This window comes from Zalophus californianus, chromosome 3 (assembly GCF_009762305.2).
Source record: "Zalophus californianus isolate mZalCal1 chromosome 3, mZalCal1.pri.v2, whole genome shotgun sequence".
NCBI lineage: Eukaryota > Metazoa > Chordata > Mammalia > Carnivora > Otariidae > Zalophus > Zalophus californianus.
The window spans coordinates 166,079,344-166,102,526 of NC_045597.1; the positions used below are offsets into that span (position 1 = coordinate 166,079,344).

The 23,183-nt window shown below is 39.3% G+C and overlaps 1 protein-coding gene across 1 annotated transcript in view; it reads right to left on the minus strand.

The window, feature by feature from the left end:
- Positions 1-365: 365 nt before the first annotated feature.
- The window catches only part of DYTN (dystrotelin), a 47,861-nt gene continuing 25,043 nt past the window's right edge, over positions 366-23,183 (minus strand). The window contains exons 10-12 of the mRNA XM_027591489.2: positions 10,653-10,812; positions 7,917-8,424; positions 366-469 (exon numbers count right to left, since the gene is read on the minus strand). Coding sequence (XP_027447290.1) covers positions 366-469; positions 7,917-8,424; positions 10,653-10,812 — 772 coding nt within the window. The remainder of the gene's footprint in view (positions 470-7,916; positions 8,425-10,652; positions 10,813-23,183) is intronic.

Sequence of the window (23,183 nt, forward strand, 5' to 3'; positions counted from 1 at the left end):
AATCTGGTCATCGATTCACTAATTTAAATGATACCCGAAGAAGACAGTTGCATGAACTCATGTAAATCACACACTAGAATATCACTACCAAGGTATTCAAATTAAGAAAAGCCCTCTATTGGAAACTCAGCACTCCCAGATTTAACTTGGCCTCTTCTTTCCATTTCCCTCCCACCCCTTGCTCCCAAGGATTTACTCTGAACTGAAGAACTAAGATACATGAGTAGGGAGATTAAAAAATAAAACTCATTTTCTTCACGCTTCACACCAAATTATTGAGAAGCAAAAGGCTTAATTCTTTTAGTATAGATTTTGAAAATATGTTTCATCATCATCCCAAGGGGCCTTTGAGCCAGGACTCCTTATCACTTCAAGTTAGACAAGGTGATTTGATCAACAAGGGCAGAGAAGGCCTTGCACACCCGCTCAGCTCCACAGTACAGGTCCATGTTTACTGAAGGCTGCGGGCCTGAAATAAAAAAAACAGGAGAGTCCTTCAGAGAAAGCGTCTGTAGTTTTTCAAGCTGATCTAGCTAAAGCTCTAGCACAGAGAAGACATGGAAGCCATCTCTCCCCAGTTCCTGATGACAATGCCCTTTTTCTACCAGCTGGCAATTAAGATGGCTATTATTTGCCATGATCAGTTACTAATATAACTTGGCTGTATGTTCTCCAAGGGCATTTTTCCATGACTCTGAGGACAAATCTGAGTAGCCAGAAAGCCCACTCTTGAGCAGTGGTCTTCAAACTCTGGTGTCTATCAGAATCACCTGGAGGATGTAAAAAGATTGCTGGCTCCTACTCTAAGAGCTCTGATTCTGTACATATGATGGCTAATTTTATGACTCAACCTGATTGGCTACTAATGCCCAGAGGTTTGGTCAAACGTTAATTCTGGGTGTGCTGTGGGGGTGTTTCTGGATGAGATTTAATATTTGAATCTGCAGACTGACTACAGCAGATTGCCCTCCCTAATGTGGTTGGGCCTCATCCAATCAGTTGAAGGCCTGAATTAAGTAGAAAAGCTGAGTAAGAGAATTCCTTCTGCCTGACTGCCTTGTGGCTGTCACATCAGTTTTCCACTGCCTTCAGCTTCCCATGGAAATATCAGCTCTTCCTAAGTCCCTAGTCTGCCAGTTTTGGCACCAGAACCACACTCACTCGTTCCTCTAGGTTTCCATTTGCTGACAATAGATCTGGGGACTTGTCAGCCTCCACAATCACCTGAGCCAATTCCCTAAAATAAGTCTCTTTCTATATCTCTATCCTATTGGTTTTGTTCCTCTGGAGATCCCTAGCTAATATAGTATATCAGGGAGGGGCCCAAGAATTTGCATTTCTAATATGGTCCCAGGTGATTCTGATGCCCTTGGTCTAGGAACCATGCTTTGAGAACCTCTGCTGTATAGCTACTAATGAATGGTTGGAGTGGTCCCCTACAATCTATTATAAGGATTGTGTTGTAGAAAGATCTACAGTGTGTCAGTTATCAACCAAAAGTTTGATATGCATATTTTTTAACCTAAGAATTACATTTCTAGGAATTGATCCTACAAATATATTCACATATGAGTACAAAGATATAGGTCATAAAGACACCAAACCATTCTTACCGCAATAAAAAATTGGAAGAAACTTAATTATAGACCAATAAATAAATTAGGGTACATTTATACATGTGATAAAAAATGAAATTGCTCAATGTCTAAGGTATATTGTCAAGTGAAAAAAAAAGCAAAAGAACTATCTAACTTACGTTGAGAAAGGAAAGACATACAAATATACAGAGAAAAAAGTTGGAAGGAAAACTCACTAAACTGTTAACAGTCATTATCTTTGAGAAACTGGTGGCAAGGAGTGAAGGACAAAATGAATGAATCCATTTTTTTAAAATCCTGCACACTTAGGCATTTTAATACTGTGATGAACATGTAGTAGAACATTATTTGTGTAATTAATAAAAAACAAAATTGCAGGGAATGAAAACTTAGAAAGACTTATTTTATTAGTTACATAATTTAGTTACATGATTTATATAATGGCTGTTTTCTGTTGAACATAAGAAGAGAGGATTCATGGCTTTTTAAATCTATCTATTCTTTAACACTGTTCCAGAACTATAAGAACCTTGAATAAATAATATTTTATTGCCTTGTCCAGAGGAAAACTTATTTTAGGATATTCTGCTTCTCAGCCCACAGTCAAAAAAACTTAAAATACAGCAATAAAGAAATAGAAAAGCAACAATCCATTTCATTCATGGGAAGTTTTTCTTATTATTTGGCTGTTTTCTTTTTAAGCTTCAGTCTCTTGAAGTGTTAAAAAAAAAAAAGCCAAAGATACACGTCCACCTAGCACCTAGCATGATGCTTGGCATACACCTGGGATTCCGTACATGTTGGGACTGAATTAATGTACAGCACAGGTGGTAGCCTAATGAGATGTTAGAAATACCTGTGAAATTGATGGTCCAAAGGAAATACGAATGGAGTAATTCACTTCAATGTAATTAAAAATCTATCTGGTCTCTGAATGAATCAGGGATGTGAGAGGAGGCTACCAGAATGATAGATATAGAGATTAAAAAGTATTAGGTTATCTAGTCTAGGATTCCTCTGCTGGGAAACGGAAATTCTGAGCCTGTGTTTTCCTTACAACAATAACTAATTAAGCAAACCATATGTATTGAATATCTACTCTATACTAAGACTTCTCCCGTGAGCTCCAGATTGTATACGTTGATGGGCACTCTGATATCCCTATTTTGATGTCTCTCAGGAAACTCAAGCTTAACGTGATCCAAACAGAACTCTTGATGTGCCATCCCCCACCTCAGCTCTCCCCATTGCAATAAGTATATCGCCAATCCCCCAGGCCAAGCCACCACCATTTCCTGCCTAGATTACAACAGGCTTTTACCTGGTCTCTGTGCTCATCCCCTCGCCCTTCCCCAAACTATTCTCCACACAATGCCAGAGTATCTTTTTTTTTTTTTTTAAAGCTAGAGTATCTTAAAAACATAATGTACCCCTTTCAAAATGAATGCCCAGTGTCCAGCACATAGTAAATGCTGGAGGAATATTTGTTGAATGAATAAATGAGTGATGAATGATGAATCAATGGAGCTTCGTTGCTGGAAGTCTGTATCTTCTCCCATCGAGAGCAATTGCTTCTACTTTTTCATACATACATACATATATATATTTGAGAGAGACAGAGAAAGATTCAACAAGATTTCAGTATACACCCCCCGGGGATTCCCAGGCAATATTTGAGCAGACTACCTTCTTAAATAAGTGAGCTAAAGATACAGTGTTGCACTTCTCTCTCCTGAGCTTGCCCTGCTCTTTATTTTCTTAGTTTGCTGAAGTTCAAGCTTCATTTTCTGATTATTTATAATAATAATGTTGATGACGGTTTCATGTGAAGAAGAAAAGACCGGGGCACCTGGGTGGCTCAGTCGATAAGCTTCTGCCTTCGGCTCAGGTCATGATCCCAGGGTCCTGGGATCGAGCCCCGCATCGGGCTCCCTGCTCCGCCTGGAAGCCTGCTTCTCCCTCTCCCGCTCCCCCTGGTTGTGTTCCCTCTCTCTCTGTGTCTCTCTCTGTCAAATAAATAAATAAAATCTTTTAAAAAAGAAGAAGAAGAAGAAGAAAAGACCAAGAAGAACCCTCCCACATCCACTCCCTGGCCTTCCCTTCTCGTTCCCGTTTGTACAGTGACAAACGGATGACGCAGAGGGATGGGAGAGAGGCTGGGAAAAGGATTTCAGAGATGACACAGGAAATTTCACTCACAAATGGAATGAAAATAATTTAATGAGAAAATAAAACTAGAGTATTATGTCTTTTTTTTTTTTGTCACCACAGAAGCAAATAGTGTTAGACACTTTCAAATTGAATTCCTTTACTGCAAGTGTAAGCAAATTGTTTGCTACTGATTTTTAATCCAACATTTGGAATTTAAAGAGGCTTGGGGAACCTCTTCTACATACTTTCTATTAAACTCTCATAGTCTCATGACATCCTGTCATCCTGTCTTGATATTGAATGACTGTATTCAGTCAATGTCTACAACTGCCTGCAAACTGACCATCAGGCTTGCTGTTTTAGTCTTATTAATAGCTTTTAAGTAATGTAAAGTTCATCTTAATTTCCAAAATGTGTTGACTCCTTAGCAAAACTCCAATCTAAAAGGATAGTCAGCTCCGATTGACTGACTTTGCTCAGCATAATTATCATATGGTTTTACTCATATGGGGAATATAAGAGACAACACAGTGGATCATAGGGGAAGGGAGAGAAAACGGAATAGACAGAAATCAGAGAGGGAGAAAAACCATGAGAGAATCTTAACTATAGGAAACAGACTGAGGGTTGCTGGAGGGGAGGTGGCTGGGAGGATGGGGTACCTGGGTGATGGGCATTAAGGAGGGCACGTGATGGAATGAGCACTGGGTGTTATAGGCAACTGATGAATCACTGAACTGTACCTCTGAAACTAATGATGTACTATATGTTGGTTAATTGAATTTAAATTAAAGAAAAAAAGAAATAAAAGGAGAGTCAGCTACAGTGAGACAGGGATGTCGAAGGGATCCTGTGAAGGAAAAGGCTGTCTTTTTTTTCCCTTTGCTTCTTTTCCTGCTTCTACTCTTGCCAGGACCTGCACCCCCTCCCTATACATGCCTTAGGGTATGTCTTCCTTGTAAGGGACAAAGAGGTAAGGATATCTTTGGGGTCTTCCAGCACAACAGATGGTATCTAGGGAATGACCGGGCAGAGCCATTATGCGCCTGTTCCAGACCACTGTCGCTAGACATCTTTTTGCCGAGACCTCCTGGCGCCGGGAATAAGGGCTTATGATAGACACCTGGACTCTGTCTTTGTTCTGTCCAGTTCCTACATGCCTGAGAGGACACGCGCACCACACCACAATTACCAAGAAGTCCAGACCCCAAGCAAAGACGAGACTCCCTCTTTTCCTTTCTGAGTCTCCTGGACACTCTCTCTCTCTCTCTATATATATATATCTTCAATAAAATCTGCTTTCGCCTCCTGGTGGCTCGCATTCGATTTCCACCCTCAGTGAAACCAAAGATTCTCTTGGCTGGTCCAGCCTGCCTGAGTCACCAGGATGATCACAACACTGGCTGGAGATGTTGACACTGGCTGAGTAAATCTTAACATGTTACAAGCAGTGTAACTTTCTAATTTTCCGAATAATTCTCAAGTTAAAAACAAAACAAAACGCTGGAGCAGTAAAATGACCAAAAACTTCCTGCTATTATCTGATGCATCCATGACCGAGAAATAAAACAAAGGTAACCAATACCCTAATTTAGTTTGTTTGCCTTTCCACCTCTTCATCAGTGTGGTTATCACACTTCTGGTTCTGATTAGGTTTGGTGTAATTTTGGTAAGCATGCATAGACTATGCATAAATTATGGCGTGTACTTTTATAATCTATATTGCCAATGGCTAAGTAGAATTTGCAAACAAGATCATATTCAAAACCAGATTGAACAAAGATAAAAACTTACTTAGAAATGTTTGAATGAGGAGTGACAGTGTTTAATAAATGCAAATAGTCATGGAGATTAACATAGATCCTATGCTTAAAAACATTAAGGAGGGGCGCCTGGGTGGCTCAGCAAGTTAAGCGTCTGCCTTCAGCTCAGGGTCCTGGGAGAGAGCCTAGCTAACATCAAAAGCACTTTTGTATAATAATGCATAGCTCCAGCAGAAGCATCTCAATGGTTTTATTTAAATTTTAAGTGGAAGATGAGGTAATTTTTTGAGACTTTTTTTTGCATTTTCTACAAGATTGGACAATGCTAATTGCATCTTTATACATTATTATTGCATCATCTAAATGCAGAAATAAGCTTTACCCTTTCATGATTTTCCTTTAAATAATATAATCATGTGTGTATATATAGATAGTTTTTTTAAATAAATAGACTTTGATAAAGTAACTTAAAATATGCAAACTGCCTAAGTGTTAGGACAATGTCTTCCCAATGTGTGTAGTCGACCTAGCTTATTAGCGATCTGGAATGTGCAACACAGCCTACTTGATTTGTGAGGGCTCTGAGGAATCAGCAGCTTTTATAAGCTCAGCTAGAGAAACCTAACGAAAAATAAAAAAGAAGATGTTAAAGACTAAAAGACTTTTGTAGAATAAAAGTCAAATTTTTATGTGAAATTTTCCTAAGAAGTTTAAGTAGATGTTGACTTTGTTTTGAGTGCTCGTCGTGACCCCGAAGAAGTTAAGATGGAAACACAGTGGGTGGAACTTTGTGTCGGCCTCAGCATCAGGTACAAGGAGTTCCCATCCTGTCTTTGTCTCAGGCAGTCTGAGCATGCTTCTGGCATCTCTGTGATCTTGTCTTCTCTAACACAAGGATTGTAACTCCAGCTCTTCACAGTAGAGAGTTTTAGAATCACCAAATAATGACTTCATTGACTCGGCTCTGCCAACTTCAATATACAACTGACATTATGATGTCCTGATTTTACAGGTCTCCAACTGTTATGGGCTGGGTTGTGTCTCCCTCTCTAAATTCATATGTGGAAGTCCTCACCCCTGTACCTCAGAATGTGAATATATTTGGAGTAGTTTCTTTAAAGAGTTAATTAAGTTAAAATGAAGTTATGTGGGTGGGTCCTAATCCAATATGAGTGGTGTCTTTATAAAAAGAGCAAATTTGGATAGGGGCGCCCACAGAGGGACACCTTGATCTCAGATTTCTAGCCTCCAGGACTGTGAGAAAACGAATTTGTGATGTTGAAGCTACCCAGCCTGTGGTAGGTACTTTGTTATGGCAGCTCCAGCAAACTCATCACCAATTCAGAAATATTTTGAGAAGCAAAATATTTTCCTTAGATTCAGAAACACATGAGAATGTTATCCTTTGCTTTATCGCAAATCTCTAGATGATCCCTCACACATACAAGATCTGAGGCTTTCAAAAAAGACACAGATATAGGTATATAGGTATATAGGTATATTAAGGTAACAAAACACTATAAATAAGACAGCATTAGTCCAAAACAGAAGAAATAACTATAGTTTAAAAATATTTTTAAAAAGAGCCTTCAGAATTTAGCAATGAGCTGTAGCTTATGAAGAAGATGGTACTACTTAAATTAGAGAAAGTTAATCAATGATCCTCTAGGAAGAGCATCACTAGTACCCCCATTTTTAGGTGGTAACATCAGGCTGTCCAGTTATATTTGTGGTAGTACTATTGACAATAATAACTACAACAACAAAATTATCTAATATTTGTTATTTATATTTTATAATTTAATATTTTATATTTCACATACATTTAACATAAAAACTTGGCTTATTTTCCTAGAAAAGTCTTTTAGTCTTTGACATCTTCATCTCATTTTTATTTTTTTCTTTTTGTTTCTCCAGTTCAGCTTATGAAAGCTGCTGATTTCTAAAATATTTGTAGTTATTTCCTATTATTGAATGCTTGGATTGTGTCAGGTGCTATAGTAAAATCTCTTATGGTCTATCACCGTTTATGCTCACAAGAACCCTGAGAACTGGGCAATACTAGACGTGAAGTTCACAGGTGCTACTGATGTCCAAAAGGTTCACAACTCTGACTGTTACTCACTAGATGAATTGTAGTTGTTGGGATAATGTTACAAAATCAAGTATTTAGGGATGCCTGGGTCGCTCTGTCGGTTAAGTGTCCAACTCTTGATTTCGGCTAAGGTCATGATCTCAGGGGCGTGGGATCGAGCCCTGCATAGGGCTCCTTGCTCCCAGGGAATCTGCTTGAGGATTCTCTCTCCCTTTCCTTCTGCCCCTCCCCACCTTAACAAAACTTAACTGTTTAAAAGGCATCCTCAATTCCTGGCCAACACTACCTCCATTGATTGTGAAATCTTACCTGACGGCATTTCTAGAGTGAAGACATCTGTAAGTTTTGACAACAGTTCTTGCAGTTCCTTTTCCTCTAGCTCATCCTTTCCCTCCTGGATGTTAATTGTCTCTTTCCTTTCTGCCGGTGCCAGAGCAGGACTGTTCATTTCAGCGGGAACAATCTGGGGGGTGTCCTGCGGCGGTCCTACCTGGGAACCGGGTGGGGAGCTAAAGATTTCCTTTGGGACCTTTTGTGCTTGGCTTTGTGCCCTGGTGCTTTGTGTTGACTTCAGCTGCAAAATGGCCTCTGGTGATTCTGAATTTGGTAGAGCATGCTCTGCATTTGCTTGACTTTGGCGACTTCTGTCAACGATGGTTGGGTGAGCAAGGGGTTCCCATTCTGAACGATTCTCAGTGGCATTCGTGACTTGGGAAGAATCTCCTTCCCTGCAAAGCCTTTCACCCTTTCCATGGTCACCCTTGGAAATCATATTTTCACAGGAAGAGGATGAAGGATGGAGTGGCTGTAACACTGCCTGGATAAAAGAAAACTTGATGAAGAAATTGACATTTATCTTACCTTTTTCATAAGTGCATTAAATTTTAATCTTCTAGTAGAAAATTTTAATGCAAGATTTTTCTTTCTCCTTTCTAAATCCATTATTATTGATTTTATTTTATGCTGTTCGTTCAATGTCTATCTAAAACTATCTACAAAAGATACAACAGCCCAGGTTCTAAAATATCACAGGGAGTAATAATGAGGAATTTGGGACAATTCTAGGTCCTAAATGTTCAGGTTCTAAAGATATCATAAGGAATTTCCGAGAACATCAGCATCTATTGAATTGGTATTACAGTAAAACATGTTCATAATGATCCACCTAGGTAGGTACATTGGGGGAGGGCTCATAATAAGCCATCGGTGTAAAATCTAGGGCGTATGCTCTCTACGAAGCACAATTCCCAAAGCGTGGTCCACAGATTCCTGGAAATCCCTAAGACCTTTTAAGAGGTCTGTGAAGTCAAAATTATTTTCACAATGATACTTAGATGGTCACTGTGTTGACATTTGCCCAGATGGTGAAAAGTCAAAAGTAAGTAAGGCTAAAATAGGTAAGGCACTACCTTAGTACAAAGCAAGACAGCACCACACAGTGCTAGTGGTCATGGTACTCTTCACTATCATGCTATCACAGCTAAAACACCAGCCAACCAAATAACAACAACGAACAGTTCTACTTAAGAATATCCTTTTTTTTTTTTTAAAGATTTTATTTACTTATTTGAGAGAGAGAGAGAAAGCTAGAGACAGAGCACAAGCAGACGGGGAGAGGCAGAGGGAGAGGGAGAAGCAGACTCCCTGCTAGGCAGGGAGCCCAGCACGAGGCTTGATCCCAGGACACTGGGATCATGACCTGAGCTGAAGGCAGACACCTAACCAACTGAGCCACCCAGGCGCCCCATGAATATCCTTGATGGTCTAACAAAAACTCTTAATTTTCTTAACTATAACTTGTCTTTTTAATATTGTGTTTGATGAAATGGGAAGTGTGTAAAATACCTCTAATATTATTGAAACACAAAAGTTGCCTTTTGTGTGAATGACTTGCAGACTGTTATTCAGACTTGGATATTTGGCAAATATTTTCTCAAAAATGAGTGAAGTGAGATTGGCACAGTAAGGAAATAATTAACAACATGTATTGCCAATTTTAAGAACTGAGTTTTTAAGCAAAAATCAGAATTTAAAAAACTTGCATTCATCACCATGTGCATAACAACTTTCCAATTCCTGAAGACTTTCCCAATGAGGTTAGTGGTGATATTAATGAATGTGATTTTTCTTTTTGGCAGAGGGGCGGATATTGTATAATGAGCATTAGGAAGCCTGGCATAGCTCAGTGAACTTCCAAGTTACCAGTGTATCATGCTACAAAATCATGCATGGGTAGAAAATTCACTCAAAGAGCACAACAGAACATTGTGTTTTAATGAAACAGAGTGTGAGGTAGATAACGGTTTCAGATATAATGCTTCAACTATCCTTTAAGAAGCAAGCGCTTATTATGTGTTGGTGTACTACCGAAGAAAAAGATCTCCAGTGATGTGAAAAGACTATTAAAATATTATTCTTTTTCAACTGCAAATCTCTATGAGGCCAGATTTCTTTATATACTTCAACTACAACATCTTGCAACAGACTGAATGAAGCAGTTATGAAAATCTGTCTTTTATTAAGCCAGATATTAAAGAAATTTTTTTAAAAACTATAAAGTAATGCCACTCTTCTAAGTTTTTTTTTTTAAATATGTAGTTATTGTTTAAAACTGTTACATATATAATGGGTTTATTTCATATTTATGTTAATACATTTTTAAGCCACTTCTCACTTTTAATTTTGATCATGGTAAAGAGCAATAGATATAACCCACAAAAGCTCCTTGGGATCCTCAAAATGTTTTAAGAATGTAAAAAGGATGCAGAAACCAAGAGGCTAAGCATCAATGCTGTAAAGGACCACTTTGCTCTAGATCTAGAGTTTCTCACTGGCACCAATATGGTAACACCAAATCTCCTAGTGGTATTGCCTTCAAGAATGGGAAGGAGAGAGACTGGGGATGAAAAGTGGGAGGAGGTGAGGGTATGGAGAGAAGAGGGGAAGAGAAGAAGCTAATCAAAGTGAGGTGAGAAGTTTCAGGCTGAAGTCCTCCCAGAGCCAGAGCATTTGAGGTCTGATTTCCGGGTGGTCCACACTTCATACCTGGAGATCCTGCCCCAACTGCTGTAGCTGGGTCCACAGGCTATCCTGGTTGGCTGTAAGTTCGTGAATCTTGGTTTCAAATCTGCAGCTTTTTTCTTCCTGCGAGGCATAGATGGCTTGCAACTTGTCTTTGTAGCAGTCGAACTGTTTTTTAGGGAATCTGCAAAGAGGACACGTTTGAGTGAGTTGGGAGGGCAAGAGGCCAGCACACTAACTAGCTCCCCAGCAAAATGCGCTGTCAGTCCTCTCTGTGCGAGAAGATGCCGGAGAAGCCTGTGCCTCCGCTATTATTTCACATTGATCAATGCTGTTTTATACTGTTTGACCGTTCACCACGCACCGCTGACCTTCGTGCCTCTTATGTACACGGTTCCACCAAGAATTTCATTGGCATTAGAAGTGTTCTAGAAAACTCATCATGCCTGTTACGGAGTACTTTTGACAGCATACCTTGACTAGCTACTTCAATTTGAATATTGGCTTGATTTGTTATCCTTTTGTCTGGAATCGCTCCGTTTAGAATGACAGTATACATGTCATGGCTAAACACCTAACACCTGACCAGGATAGGGAAGGAACAAGGAGGCAGGCCATTCACGAACTGCCGGTCTGTTTTGGCTTCTCTTTCTAAGTCTAGTTGTTTATTGGTTTAAGAATGAACCAAGCAGTCAGGGCAAAACACTTAAACAAACATAAACCAAATAAAAAATAAAATAAAACATAAACCAGATCATGTCATTTCTCTGCTCAAAACTCTCCAGTGGCCCCCCTCCTTGTTAGAATAAGCCAAGTCCTTATAAGCCAAGGCCCAACAGTTGGCCAAGACCCTCTTTCCTCTTTCATCTGCTCTCTGCCTCCTCTTGTGCATTCCTTGCCTCGCAGCCACACAGAACTCGTGGCTACTCTGGACACACCAGGCATGTCCTCCCCTGAGAGTCTGCTCTTTGGCTTCTCTGCCTGGAACCTTCCTTTCCCCAATTCTTTCTCTCCTTACTTCTCACATCCTTCAAGTTGTCACTCACCATCGTATTTTCAGTGAGACCATCCCTGATTGCCCTACTTGAAACTGCAAACCAGGACCCCCAACCTTACCTCCAGCACCTCTCCTATCTCCTTCTCTACTTTGTCTCCATGTCTAATTGCTACAGAGCTTGATAAGGTCTGAGATTTTGGACTTCATCTTCAGTCTTCAAACCTCTGGACAGTCACATTATATGACATAGGACATATTTTACTTATATATTACTTGCTTTATTACTTAACAATTGCTTATTGTCTCTTTATTCTGGCAACATTTTTCATCTTTTTTGCTTGTTGCCCTATATAGCCCAGCCCAGGCCTAAAATAATCCCTGTTACAGAGTACGTATATAATTAAAATTGGCTGAGTAAAGTACAATCTTATCTTTAATCAGTGTGGTTGGCATATTTGTGGAATTTGTAGAAATTATCTTGCTGGTGGGAAATGCAACAAGATTTCTCAATGTTAGAGCCTTTGAAATTCCTAATTAACAATTACCAAGATCTAGAAGAGGTCTTGGAATTTGGTTTGGGCTCCCACCCAGTGTGGGCATCTCTGAAGGAGAGCCCTCAAACTTCCAGGCAGTCACACTCAGGTGAAATGGGAGTCTGACTCTAAAATCCTTGATCATAATTGGAGTTTCAAATATATCTTTATCATGGGTTTTTCAGAAAGGAGTCAGCCCAGGGATTTGATAGCAGACAACAAAGATACATTCTTAGAAGTCATCTCTGCCTGGTTTTTTAGGCAGTGTTGTGCTTCTTATGACCACCAGTGATAACAGTTTCTCTCTTTTTCCTATGCTGTTCCCCACCCCCATCCCCTGGCCTTAATACAATTAGCCAGATAATTTAGGTTATTCCTAACTACTGAAATAGAGCCAAAGCCCCCTTTTTACCTTCCTATTGGGCTTACTATTTCTCTGCTTAAGGAATTTCTTCTAAATTAAAAAAAAAAGCATGGTGATATCTTTGTAGAATTTTTTTCCCATAAAAGCAAAGGGAAATGCTTTTGGTTTGTCTCTGCTGTCAATGTTTGTGCATTCACATGTGGGTCCTACCTTCTTTCCCTGTGGAGTGTGTTAATGGATTCATGAGTTCTCCACAGTTCATTCCTGATGCTGACCACAGTCTAAAGCAAGAAATACAGAAAATAAATCTTTGGCTTTTGGTTTGAATTTAAACCACATTCCTAAAAATTCACCATAGGAACATGATAATTATATATACATGTATTACATATATAATATATATTAATTACATATATTCAAAAAGTGAGTGGTGTTTGGGTTTCGGTTCAGATACAATGATGCAGACGTTCATATGCTCACAGTACAGTTTCATGATCTCATTTTTACATGATGCTTTTCTTTAAAGGATTTTCAACATAAACAAGATCTTTAGGTTTTAAAAATCCATTAGAGTAGTCCTTTGCCTAAGTTAGGTTCCTGCCCAGAAAACCACCTTCCCCAAAAGCATCTACGAAAAGCAGCTGGATCACTTTCTTCTCCTTGGCTCCAGAAATCTTTCCCTTTAGGGTGCCTGGGTGGCTCAGTCAGTTAAGTGTCTGCCTTTGGCTCAGATCATGATCCCAAGATCCTGGGATCAAGTCCCATATCAGGTTCCCTGCTCAGTGGGGAGTCTGCTTCTCTCTCTCCCTCTGCCCCTCCCCCTGCTTGTGATCTCTCTCTCTCTCAAATAAATAAATACAATCTTTAAAAAAAAGAAGAAGAAAGAAATCTTTCCCTTCTATCTGCCACCTTCTACTTAAACTTTCTCATCTTTCCATCGTTTTCCACACGGATGTGTACTGAAAGTCACGGCTTCTCTTTGAATTCACCAAGGCTCTTTGCATTAATAGTGATCAGCTCAGCAGCTCTCATTCAGGATTTTCCCACCAAACCTTGCCGCTCCTCATATCACATTCTGCTCCCTGAATGGCACCCAAGCGCAAGTCCTGACCTGACCCAGCCTGGCCCAGCTTCTGGGGCACCATGCACCGGCCCTTGGCTCCCACACGTCTGGGTGGAAGATTGGATTTCATTACTCTACATTTATAAGCAGCTGTGGCTACACTCTGTGTCCTCATCTCCTTTCTGAGAAGGATCTGAAGAGGGGTTGGCCCCCTTGGGCACATTGGTCTGTGGGAACAGCCTGAGAAAGGAAGAGGGAAGGGCGAGAAGAAGGAGCTGAACTACAGACATAAAGTCACACTGTCTGGTTGGTGTGTACTCTGTGGCCCCTCTGAGTGACCTGGGCCCATCTGCCTCTTCACTCAAATGCTCCGCTTCCAATGTCTTGCATAGTCTTTGGATCAGTGAACTTTATATTATTAATATCAATGTCATCATGTGGCATATGTCGTTTGGCAGTTGAGAAGCATTTCAGGTTAGCACGTAGGGGCCCACCATGATTCATCCATAGAAAAGGGCCTATGGTTTAGTTAGTCATTCTCAGTTGACAGACGTGAGGCTGTTTCCAGTTTTTCAAAAGTATAAGCAAAGCTGCAGGGGACCAAGCTCTACCTGCCTACTTGAACAAAAATGCATGGGCAGGATTCTCAGGTTTTAAGTTTAATAGATAATAGCCCTGCGTGCACACATGCACGCATATTTGAAGATGTATAGATACACCGCAAACAGATGCGAAGTTCTACCCCAAACAGATGATCTCCGGGGAAGTAGGAACCTGAACTGGGTTGGGAATTATGGTTGAAAATGACTTTGCCTTTATCCGCAATATTTTAGCTTTTTATAAGGCAAACAGATATTTGTATAATTAAAAAAATTTTTAAAGATTTTATTTATTTATTTATTTGACAGAAAGATTTTTATTTATTTATTATTTGACACAGAGAGAGACAGCAAGAGAGGGAACACAAGCAGGGGCAGTGGGAGAGGGAGAAGCAGGCTTCCAGCTGAGTAGGGAGCCCGATGCGGGGCTCGATCCCAGGAGCCTGGGATCATGACCTGAGCCGAAGGCAGTCGCTTAACCAACTGAGCCACCCAGGCGCCCCTAAAAAATTTTTTTTTAATCAAAGGAAACAATGTAGAGCATGAATAAGAGGCTGTAGCAATGATAAACACAAAAGACGTGAGAGACAATGAAAGAAGAGTGAAGTAAAGGAGAGAAACCCAAACAGCAGAACCTCTGTTAAATTTCCTCCTTCCGAAAGAAGAAACGTTAAAGCGGAAAAAAGGCTGAATTGTGAAAATGGCTCTTCTTCCTCTTTTATTCTAAGCAGGAGCTAGAGAGGCTTTTTAGTGCGACCCCACACGTATAAGCGCCGCGCTCTGCCGGGTGCCCAGGAGGGGGCGTGCGAGGTCTGCGGCGCGGGGCCTGCGGCTCCCCTCCGGCCGCGGAGGGTTAACGTGCTCCCGTTAACCAGCTCACGCTGGTTACGGAGGGGTGGGGGGTGAGAGGGTGGGAGGAGGGAGTGGGGAGAGTCCGCAGGACCTAACCTCTGCTGACACTTTTGCCCCGCACGACTGCTCCACGGGAACCTTAATTTTTCTTGGGTGATTGACAAGCATTACAGATACTATTTTTGAAGACCTTCCTTAGGATCAGATTGTGCTGATTACACTGATTGGGGGGAATGGCTACCAGTGCAGTCACACACGGAGGGCAAATAAACAACTGACCGAAAACCTGATAAAGTATTTGCAGACCGTAGTGTACACACACACACACACACACACACACACACACACACACACACACACACACACAAAACCAAGATGGCATTTCTAATTCCTTTGATGGAAAAATTCCATTGGGATTTTTTTGTTCAGTTTTTTCTCTTACCTCTTCCCTTCCAAATTTCCTGACATTTTCCTTATGTGTGGATGTACTGGTTTTCCTCTCCCCCCACCCCACACTTGAATAGCATCACAATGTGTGATACTGAGTTGCCATGCTAAGGTCCCTATGGGCAGAAGGAATCTTTATCCGTAAGTAAGTTATATGGGCACGTTTGGGGGCAGAGACTTGGTATCTATGGACACTGGAGTAATTTAAAGACATCAAAGTTGAGTGCAGCTTACCTTTAGGAAGTAGACTTAGCAATAGTCTACTGACAAGCTGAACTTGGTCCGCTAAGTGGACAATCCAGGTGACTGGTTGCAAAGGGGACTTGTACTGTTGGGGTGAGATTTGCCCACTTTGGGGAGCAACAGGTAAGAGAAAATTCATGTTGTTCGGTTACATGTAAATGAGGGTCGGTTTTGTGTCTTCTTAAGGGTGTTAATATTGAGTCCTCTAAAACATGCCACAGAACAATACAAATTATAATTAATTGTATGTACCACTGTAACCATTAATTCACCGTTTTTCACGAAGAACTTTTTTACGATGAACCTCACGCTTGCAAATATCAGATTAAACTTCTACATGCTGCTCCTCATGAAAAACTATGCAATTGATGATATGGAATAGGCCAAAGACTGACCAGTAGTTATGTATTTTGAGAATATAGGTTTTCTTAATAGATATTGATGTGATCCTTCTGATACAAATGTGACTTTATTCTTTTGGGGTAAAAGTTGAGCATATTTGAGTTGAATTAGAGTAGAAATGTGAAGATTTGAAAAAATGATAAGTTTAAAATACCTTACTTAACTAATTTGTGGAAATAATTTTCTCAAGAAAATTAAATTACCGAAGTTAACTGAAGAAAGCAATAATAGACGATTAGTTTTGAAGAAAGGGAAAAATTTATCTAAATATTATAAAGGCTCCAGTGTCCTAGGGTTTTACTCTTAAATTCTGGCAATTGTTAAGAAATAAATAGTTCTGGGGCACCTGGGTGTCTCAGCTGGTTGTGCGACTCTTCATTTTGGCTCAGGTCATGATCTCAGGGTCATGGAATGGAGCCCTGCATTGGACTCTGCACTGGGCAGAGAGTCTGCTGTGGATTCTCTCTCCCTCTCCCTCTGCCCCTCCCCCTGCTTGCGCTCTCTCTCAAATAAATAAATCTTTAAAAAAAATAAATAGTTCTTATCTTAGATAAATTGCTTCAAACACAAGAGAAAATGAAAAATGAGTAGCAGCTGAAAATGCTCAAAACTGACAAGACAGTGTTGAGAGAGAGAGACAGAAAGATTATTTTGACTCATAAATGTTGCGATTCTAAATAAAAAATAAGCAAAGCAAATTTAAGTTGTATTTAAAGAGTGATCCACTACGAACAAATATAGCTGTTGGTTTCAGCAATGCCAGGAAGGTTGACTCTCAGGGACTACTGGTGCTGTCCTCCCAACGAGAGAAAAACATGAGATCATTTCAAATGAGGCTAAAAAAAAGATTGAAAATAAATAAATTCCAAATCACTTCTGATTGCCTATTTCCACAAAAAAACGTAAAAGGAATAGAAAAAGAAAATGACTTCCATCAAATTAAAAGGAATTTCAACCCAACAACTAACACCATCGTATTTAATGGAAAAGCCTGAGAGAAATGCCCTCATTAAATCTCCTCCCACTTAAAGTAAAAGAAGCTGCCCCGTCATCTCTTTCATTATTCAGTATTGTTCTGGAAGATCTGGATTCTCTCAGGAATGAAGACGTGCAGTAGACATGAGAGATTTAAATATTGGAAAGAAAGAGACTAAAATACCTTTTTCACTCCAGACTGCATGATTGTTTAGTTAGAAGAAAGAGAGTCAAACTAAACTAGTATTTAAAATTATTGAAAGAGTTCAGACGGGTTTCTCTTTATAAGAAAACTATTCAAAAATCCATAACTTTCCAATATACCATCATCAGTAATTAAGAAAAAGGTACAATGGGAAAGGTCTTTATTCAAAATAAGAACAATAAGCATAAAAGAGCCCGGTGCCCTCAGCGAGAAACCTAGACTGTTAAGAAGTAAGCCACATACAGCCCTTACTGACAGATATTTGCACCTCAAAATACAGGTTTAATGCAAATCAAACCAAAATACTAGTAAGATTAACTTGGCATTTTAGAAATGATTTTAAAGTTTTTCTAGAAGAATAATTGTTTAATAATAGCTAACACTTAAAAAAATCAAAAAAACAATGATGTCAGCAAGACACCAAAAGAGGGAGCCCTAGACCCTCCAATCCACCATGCCACCCCAGCCACACAGATTAAACATTGCTTCAGGGGCACGTGGGTGGCTCAGTGGTTAAGCGTCTGCCTTCAGCCCAGGTCAGGATCCCAGGGTCCTGGGATCGAGCCCCACATCGGGCTCCCTGCTCGGCAGGAAGCCTGCTTCTCCCTCTCCCACTCCCCCTGCTTGTGTTCCCTCTCTCAGTGTGTCTCTCTCTGTCAAATAAATAAGATCTTTAAAAAAAATTTAAAAAAAACCACGGAAACATCGCTCCAATTCCGCTTCTGCCTGGGGAAGTGAGGGAAGGACTGAGCCATATGTCCAAGTTCTGATTTTACTGGGTCTTGCCTGAAGAATTGAAAAAAGTAGGAGTAGGGTAATACCCTCACCTTCTAACATGCATCAAAATAAAAGCCAGGTAGATTTAAACGTTCAACGTCCAAAATAATCAAGCCACATTAATACAAAAAAAAAAAATCAATCCATGTTACAGCAATACAGCTGAAGGCTTATTTGATTTTTTTTTAAGGCAGAAAATTTTCCAAGCATAAAACTGTGTAAGAAGTCAGAAAGGAAAAGGTTAATAATGTTTTCATAGGAATGAAAAATGTCTATATAGCAAGTCACATTATAAATTAGACTAAAAGGAAATAACCATGAAGAAAGATTTCCCAGAGCTAAAGTTTTAAAAGTTCAAATACATTAATAAAACAAACTGATGCATCAGCAAAACTGGGCAGAGGACACTGACAGAAGAGCAAATACAATTGCCTTCTAAATGAAGAAGAGATGGACATTAAGGCAAATAAAATATATTCTGCTCATAAAAGTAACAAAATTCAAAATTTCGTGACAATAACAAGTTACAAGTAACAGTAACAAGGATCAAGAGAGATAGTTACTTGAATTCACTGGGAGCCAGTTTGGTGTATCCTTTCTAAACAGTAATTTTGCAGTAAGTAGGAAGAGTCTTAAAAATATTCCCACTTCTCATTCTAGTGATGACACTTAAAGAAATACACCCTACCGAACTATTTGGGGAATCGCATACAAAGAATAATGTACAAGGATTGCAATAGTAAAATTTTAAATTTTAGCAAAAATTGGAAATAATTCAAATATCCAACAACAGAAGAGGGGTTAAATAAATAATGTTACATCTGTTTAAATAGAAATTGCCCAACAATGTGTCTGAAGAATTGTAATGGCAATGGGAAATGCTCACAATAAAACTGACACTGACGCAGAACTTTATCAACAATACATTCTGCAGTATGATGTGAACTATATCAAAAGTATTTGCAGGGAAAGAAGTATGCCAAAACATTAACATATTAATATTAAAATATTAATATTAGTAAAGAGTACACTTGTCATGATGGGCACTGAGTAACGTATAGAACTGTTGAATCACTGTGTTGTGATTCAACACCGGAAACTAATATAACTCTGTATGTTAACTGTACTGGAATTAAAAGAAAAAACATAATAAAAATATTAAAATCATGGTTATATCATGGTTTGTAATTATAATTTTGTTCTTTGCTCTTTGCTGGCTTTTCCAAATTTTCTGTAATAATATGTAACACGTTATGATTACAGATAAAAAATTATTTTAAACAATATTTTCTTTGATTGCATTAACATCTTGAAAATATTCCACACACCACACTGATTCTCACTGCATCCTTACAAAGGGGTCCAGATTGACTATGCATTGGTTCCTTTCCCTTCTGGACTTACCTGATGATGTGGGCTGCTCCTATCAGTTCGCTGAGCCCGAGATACCATTGGAGATACTTGTTTGGAAGCCTCTATGGCTATTTCCTCTGGTCTAGTCCGACTTCCATATATTGATACTTCAGGGCTACTGTACTGAATAGAAATCCTGCTGTAAAGCAGAGTTTTATAAGACAGTGTAATAATATTTAATTATCAGGTGTGACATTGAGGAAAGTCTTTTTAGAAAATGTTAAATCAGATATTAAATTTGATATTCAAAATAGCATTGAAGTAGCATGACTTTTTTTTTTTCCTGTGCTTTTTCCCATCCAACTACTTAGGTAGAGAGCAATCAGCCAATAATGGAAATGGGGATTCTATTTCCTGCTCTCCTTCTTGACAATCTAGAAATGAGAATGCAAAGAAATTTAGGGACGACTGCACAAAACCCCCCAGGTCATTCTGTTCAGGTCGGTCAGATACTAGGGATTCTGAGCACAGGTGTGTGCATACTTATTGTGTCATATTGGAAAGAACATAGAATAGAGCAATTGATTTAAGGTCAGGCATATTCCATTTTATACAGTTCCACTTAGTTTCATTCCTTTATTCAAAAACTATTTTAAAGCAGCTCACCATCTTGAATTATTGCAGATAAAAGATGAAAAATAAAAGCAGAGAACTCCCCACTCACAGAGACTTCACATTTAATGAACAGATGAACATACGATTGTTATTGACATAATGTGATCTTATTTCTACAGAACGTGATGAGCGCACAGGGAGAGAAGTGATTACTGTGTGGCACACTTAATTATGTGTTTAAGCAGTGGGGCATTTGGGGAAAACCCCTAAGTTCTTTGTCACACAACTTTGAGTGATGCACTCTCTTCCTCCCCCGTGTGAGGTCATTTGGTATCTTTGGGTTGTTCCATACCATTTTCTGTACTCATACAAACATCAAATATATATTGAATTTGTTTTTGGAACAAAAATGACATTTTATGCACATTACTCTGCCACTTGCCCTTTTTGCTAATGGATGATGATGAATGCCCTCTAGTATCATAGATAGGTGCTTAAATTTGTTCATTTAAGTGGATTCATTATATTCTGTTGTCTGCCTGTATCATGTGTGTTCCACCATTTTTCTACCGGTGGACCCTTAGGTTCTTTCTGGTTTATTTCCCCACCCCTCCAGTGCTATCGTGTGTGTCCTTATTTACTATGTAGTGGTGCTTTCATTCCCATAGGACCATCCCCTTCAGTACTCAAACATGCTGTTACTTTTCCCATCATAACAAAACATTCTCTTCATGTCAGGTGCACTGCCACCGACACTATCTCTTTGCTCCCTCTACTGTAACAAATCCTGGAAAGAATTGTATTTGGTACCTTCAATTCCTCAGCTCCCATTCTCTCTCAAACCACCTCTAGTCTGATTTTTTTTCTACTACCGCCATCCTACCCTGCTCTTTTTGAGGTCATCAATGATTCCCTCACTGCAAAATCCAAAGGCCAATTCTTACTTGCCTTAGCAACAGCATTTGACAGAGTAGACCACGCCCTCCTCCTTAAAACACTTTATTTACCTACCTTCCACCATTCCTCATTTTCTTGGTTTTCCTCCCAGAGCTTTCATCTTTCTTGTCTCCCCTGCTGGATCTTCTTCTGCTCTCCAACTTTGTAGTGTGGACTGCGGTAAGACTCAATCCTCTATTCTCCTCTCTTTCCTGTCTACACTCTCTCCTTGGTGATCTCATACAATCTCACGGCTTAAAGAGTCAACAACTATCTCTGTCAACAAATCCCAAATTTGTACCTCCAGGAGACTTTCCCCCAAATTCCAGCCATGAATGGGGAATGGCGTATTCAACATCTCCATGTGATGTCTGAGATATCTCCATCTTAACATATCCCAAACTGAACTCTGATCGTTCCTCCCAAACCTGCTCCACCTACAGTCTCCCCATTTCAGATGACAAATGCTTTCTCCTTCTACTTACTATAACACCACTATGACCATATAGATTAGTATCGATACAAGAATTGACCCACAAATCTGAGGATGAGAATATAAATTATCTTAATTGAGCCAAGTATACAAGGAAATCTAATATGTGACAAAGTTGGTATTTTAAATAAGTGGGGAAAAGATAGCATAATTGGCTATGCATCTGAAAGAAAGCAAAGCCAGACCCTTGCTAAAATAAATTCCAAATGGATTGAAATTTAAACTCAACATTCAAAATAGAAACACTAGAAGAACATTTAGAAAGTTATAATGTGACCTTGCTTCTACTCTTGCCCCCACGCCTGCCTTCCTTCTAGACTATTCTCAGCATCTCCTCTTTGTTGCACTCTGCCACACTGGCTTCTGTCAGTATGCCAAGCATACTCCCACTTTGAACTGCTTGTCTCCTCAATTTGCAGCAGGCTGTTCTCAGATACCTGTATGACTTCCTCCCTCACCTCCTTCAAGGCATTGTTCAAATGTTACATCTCACAGAGGTCCACTATGACCACCCCATATAAATAAATTTGCTGTCAATTCTTCCTCTAAGTCTTGACACCTCTTACCTGGTTCTTCTTTTTTCTTTTACTTTAGTATTTATAACTTCTAATGTACTATATAATTCAATTATATGCTTATTTTTCATTGTCTGGTCTCCCCACTAGAATGAAAGCTCTATGAAGGCAGAGGTCTTTGTCCCATTGTCCCTGACATATTCCAAGTGCCTAGAAAAGTGTTGGCTAAAGAGTAATTGAATGAATAAATGAATGGATATTGTTCAGATTATTTTCTGAAAAGTCTGTAGCTACTTGTACTCCTATTAAATTTCAAGAACATCTGTTCTCTTCCATATTCACCAGCACTGGGTGTTGTTATTCCTTTAATCTTTGCCATTCTGATACATAAAAGGATGATAGCTCATTACTCCTTTAATTTGCCTTTTTCTAACCACTAGTGAGGTTGAGAACATTTTTGTGTGTTTAATGGCCATTTGAAATATGTCTTCTGTGGCTGCCTATTTATGTATTTAGTGTATTTTTCTCCTCTTTCCCTCATTCTCTTCTTCCTCATTTCACCCTCCTCCTTCTTTTTGAGTTTTTCTTATCAGTATACAGGGGCCTTTCTATAATGTAGTTTGTTTTATTAGAGAAAATATTTTTCTAAGTTTCAGGTTTATCTTCTGATTTTCTTTATATCATTTACCACAGGAAAATGCATGTTATCTTTATATCTGTGTATTATTACTTCACGATTCCTTGTTTTTCTGTCTTGCTTAGGAAGATCTCTTCCAACCCCAGGGTTACTAATTCTAACTGTTTTTATATTAAAATTTCAAACAATTTGGAACTTAGTTTATGGGGTGAAATAAGGGCCAGTTTGTTTTCTTTCAGATGGATAGCCAATTATGTATCCTTTTTTTGGTGAATCAAAACACCACTTTGTCATATGTTGGGTTTCCATTTATGCTTAGATCAATCATTAAATTTTGTATTCTTGTCCTCATATCTACATGGCCATTCCATTCTTTTTAGAGAGAGAGCAAGCGGGGAGGGGCAGAGAGAGAAGAAGAGAGAGAATCTTAAGCAGGTTCCATGTTCAGCCCAGAGCCAGATGCAGGGCTCGATCCCATGACCCCGAGATCATGAACTGAGCTGTAATCAAGAGTCAGATGCTAAACCAATTGAGCTACTCAGGTGCCCC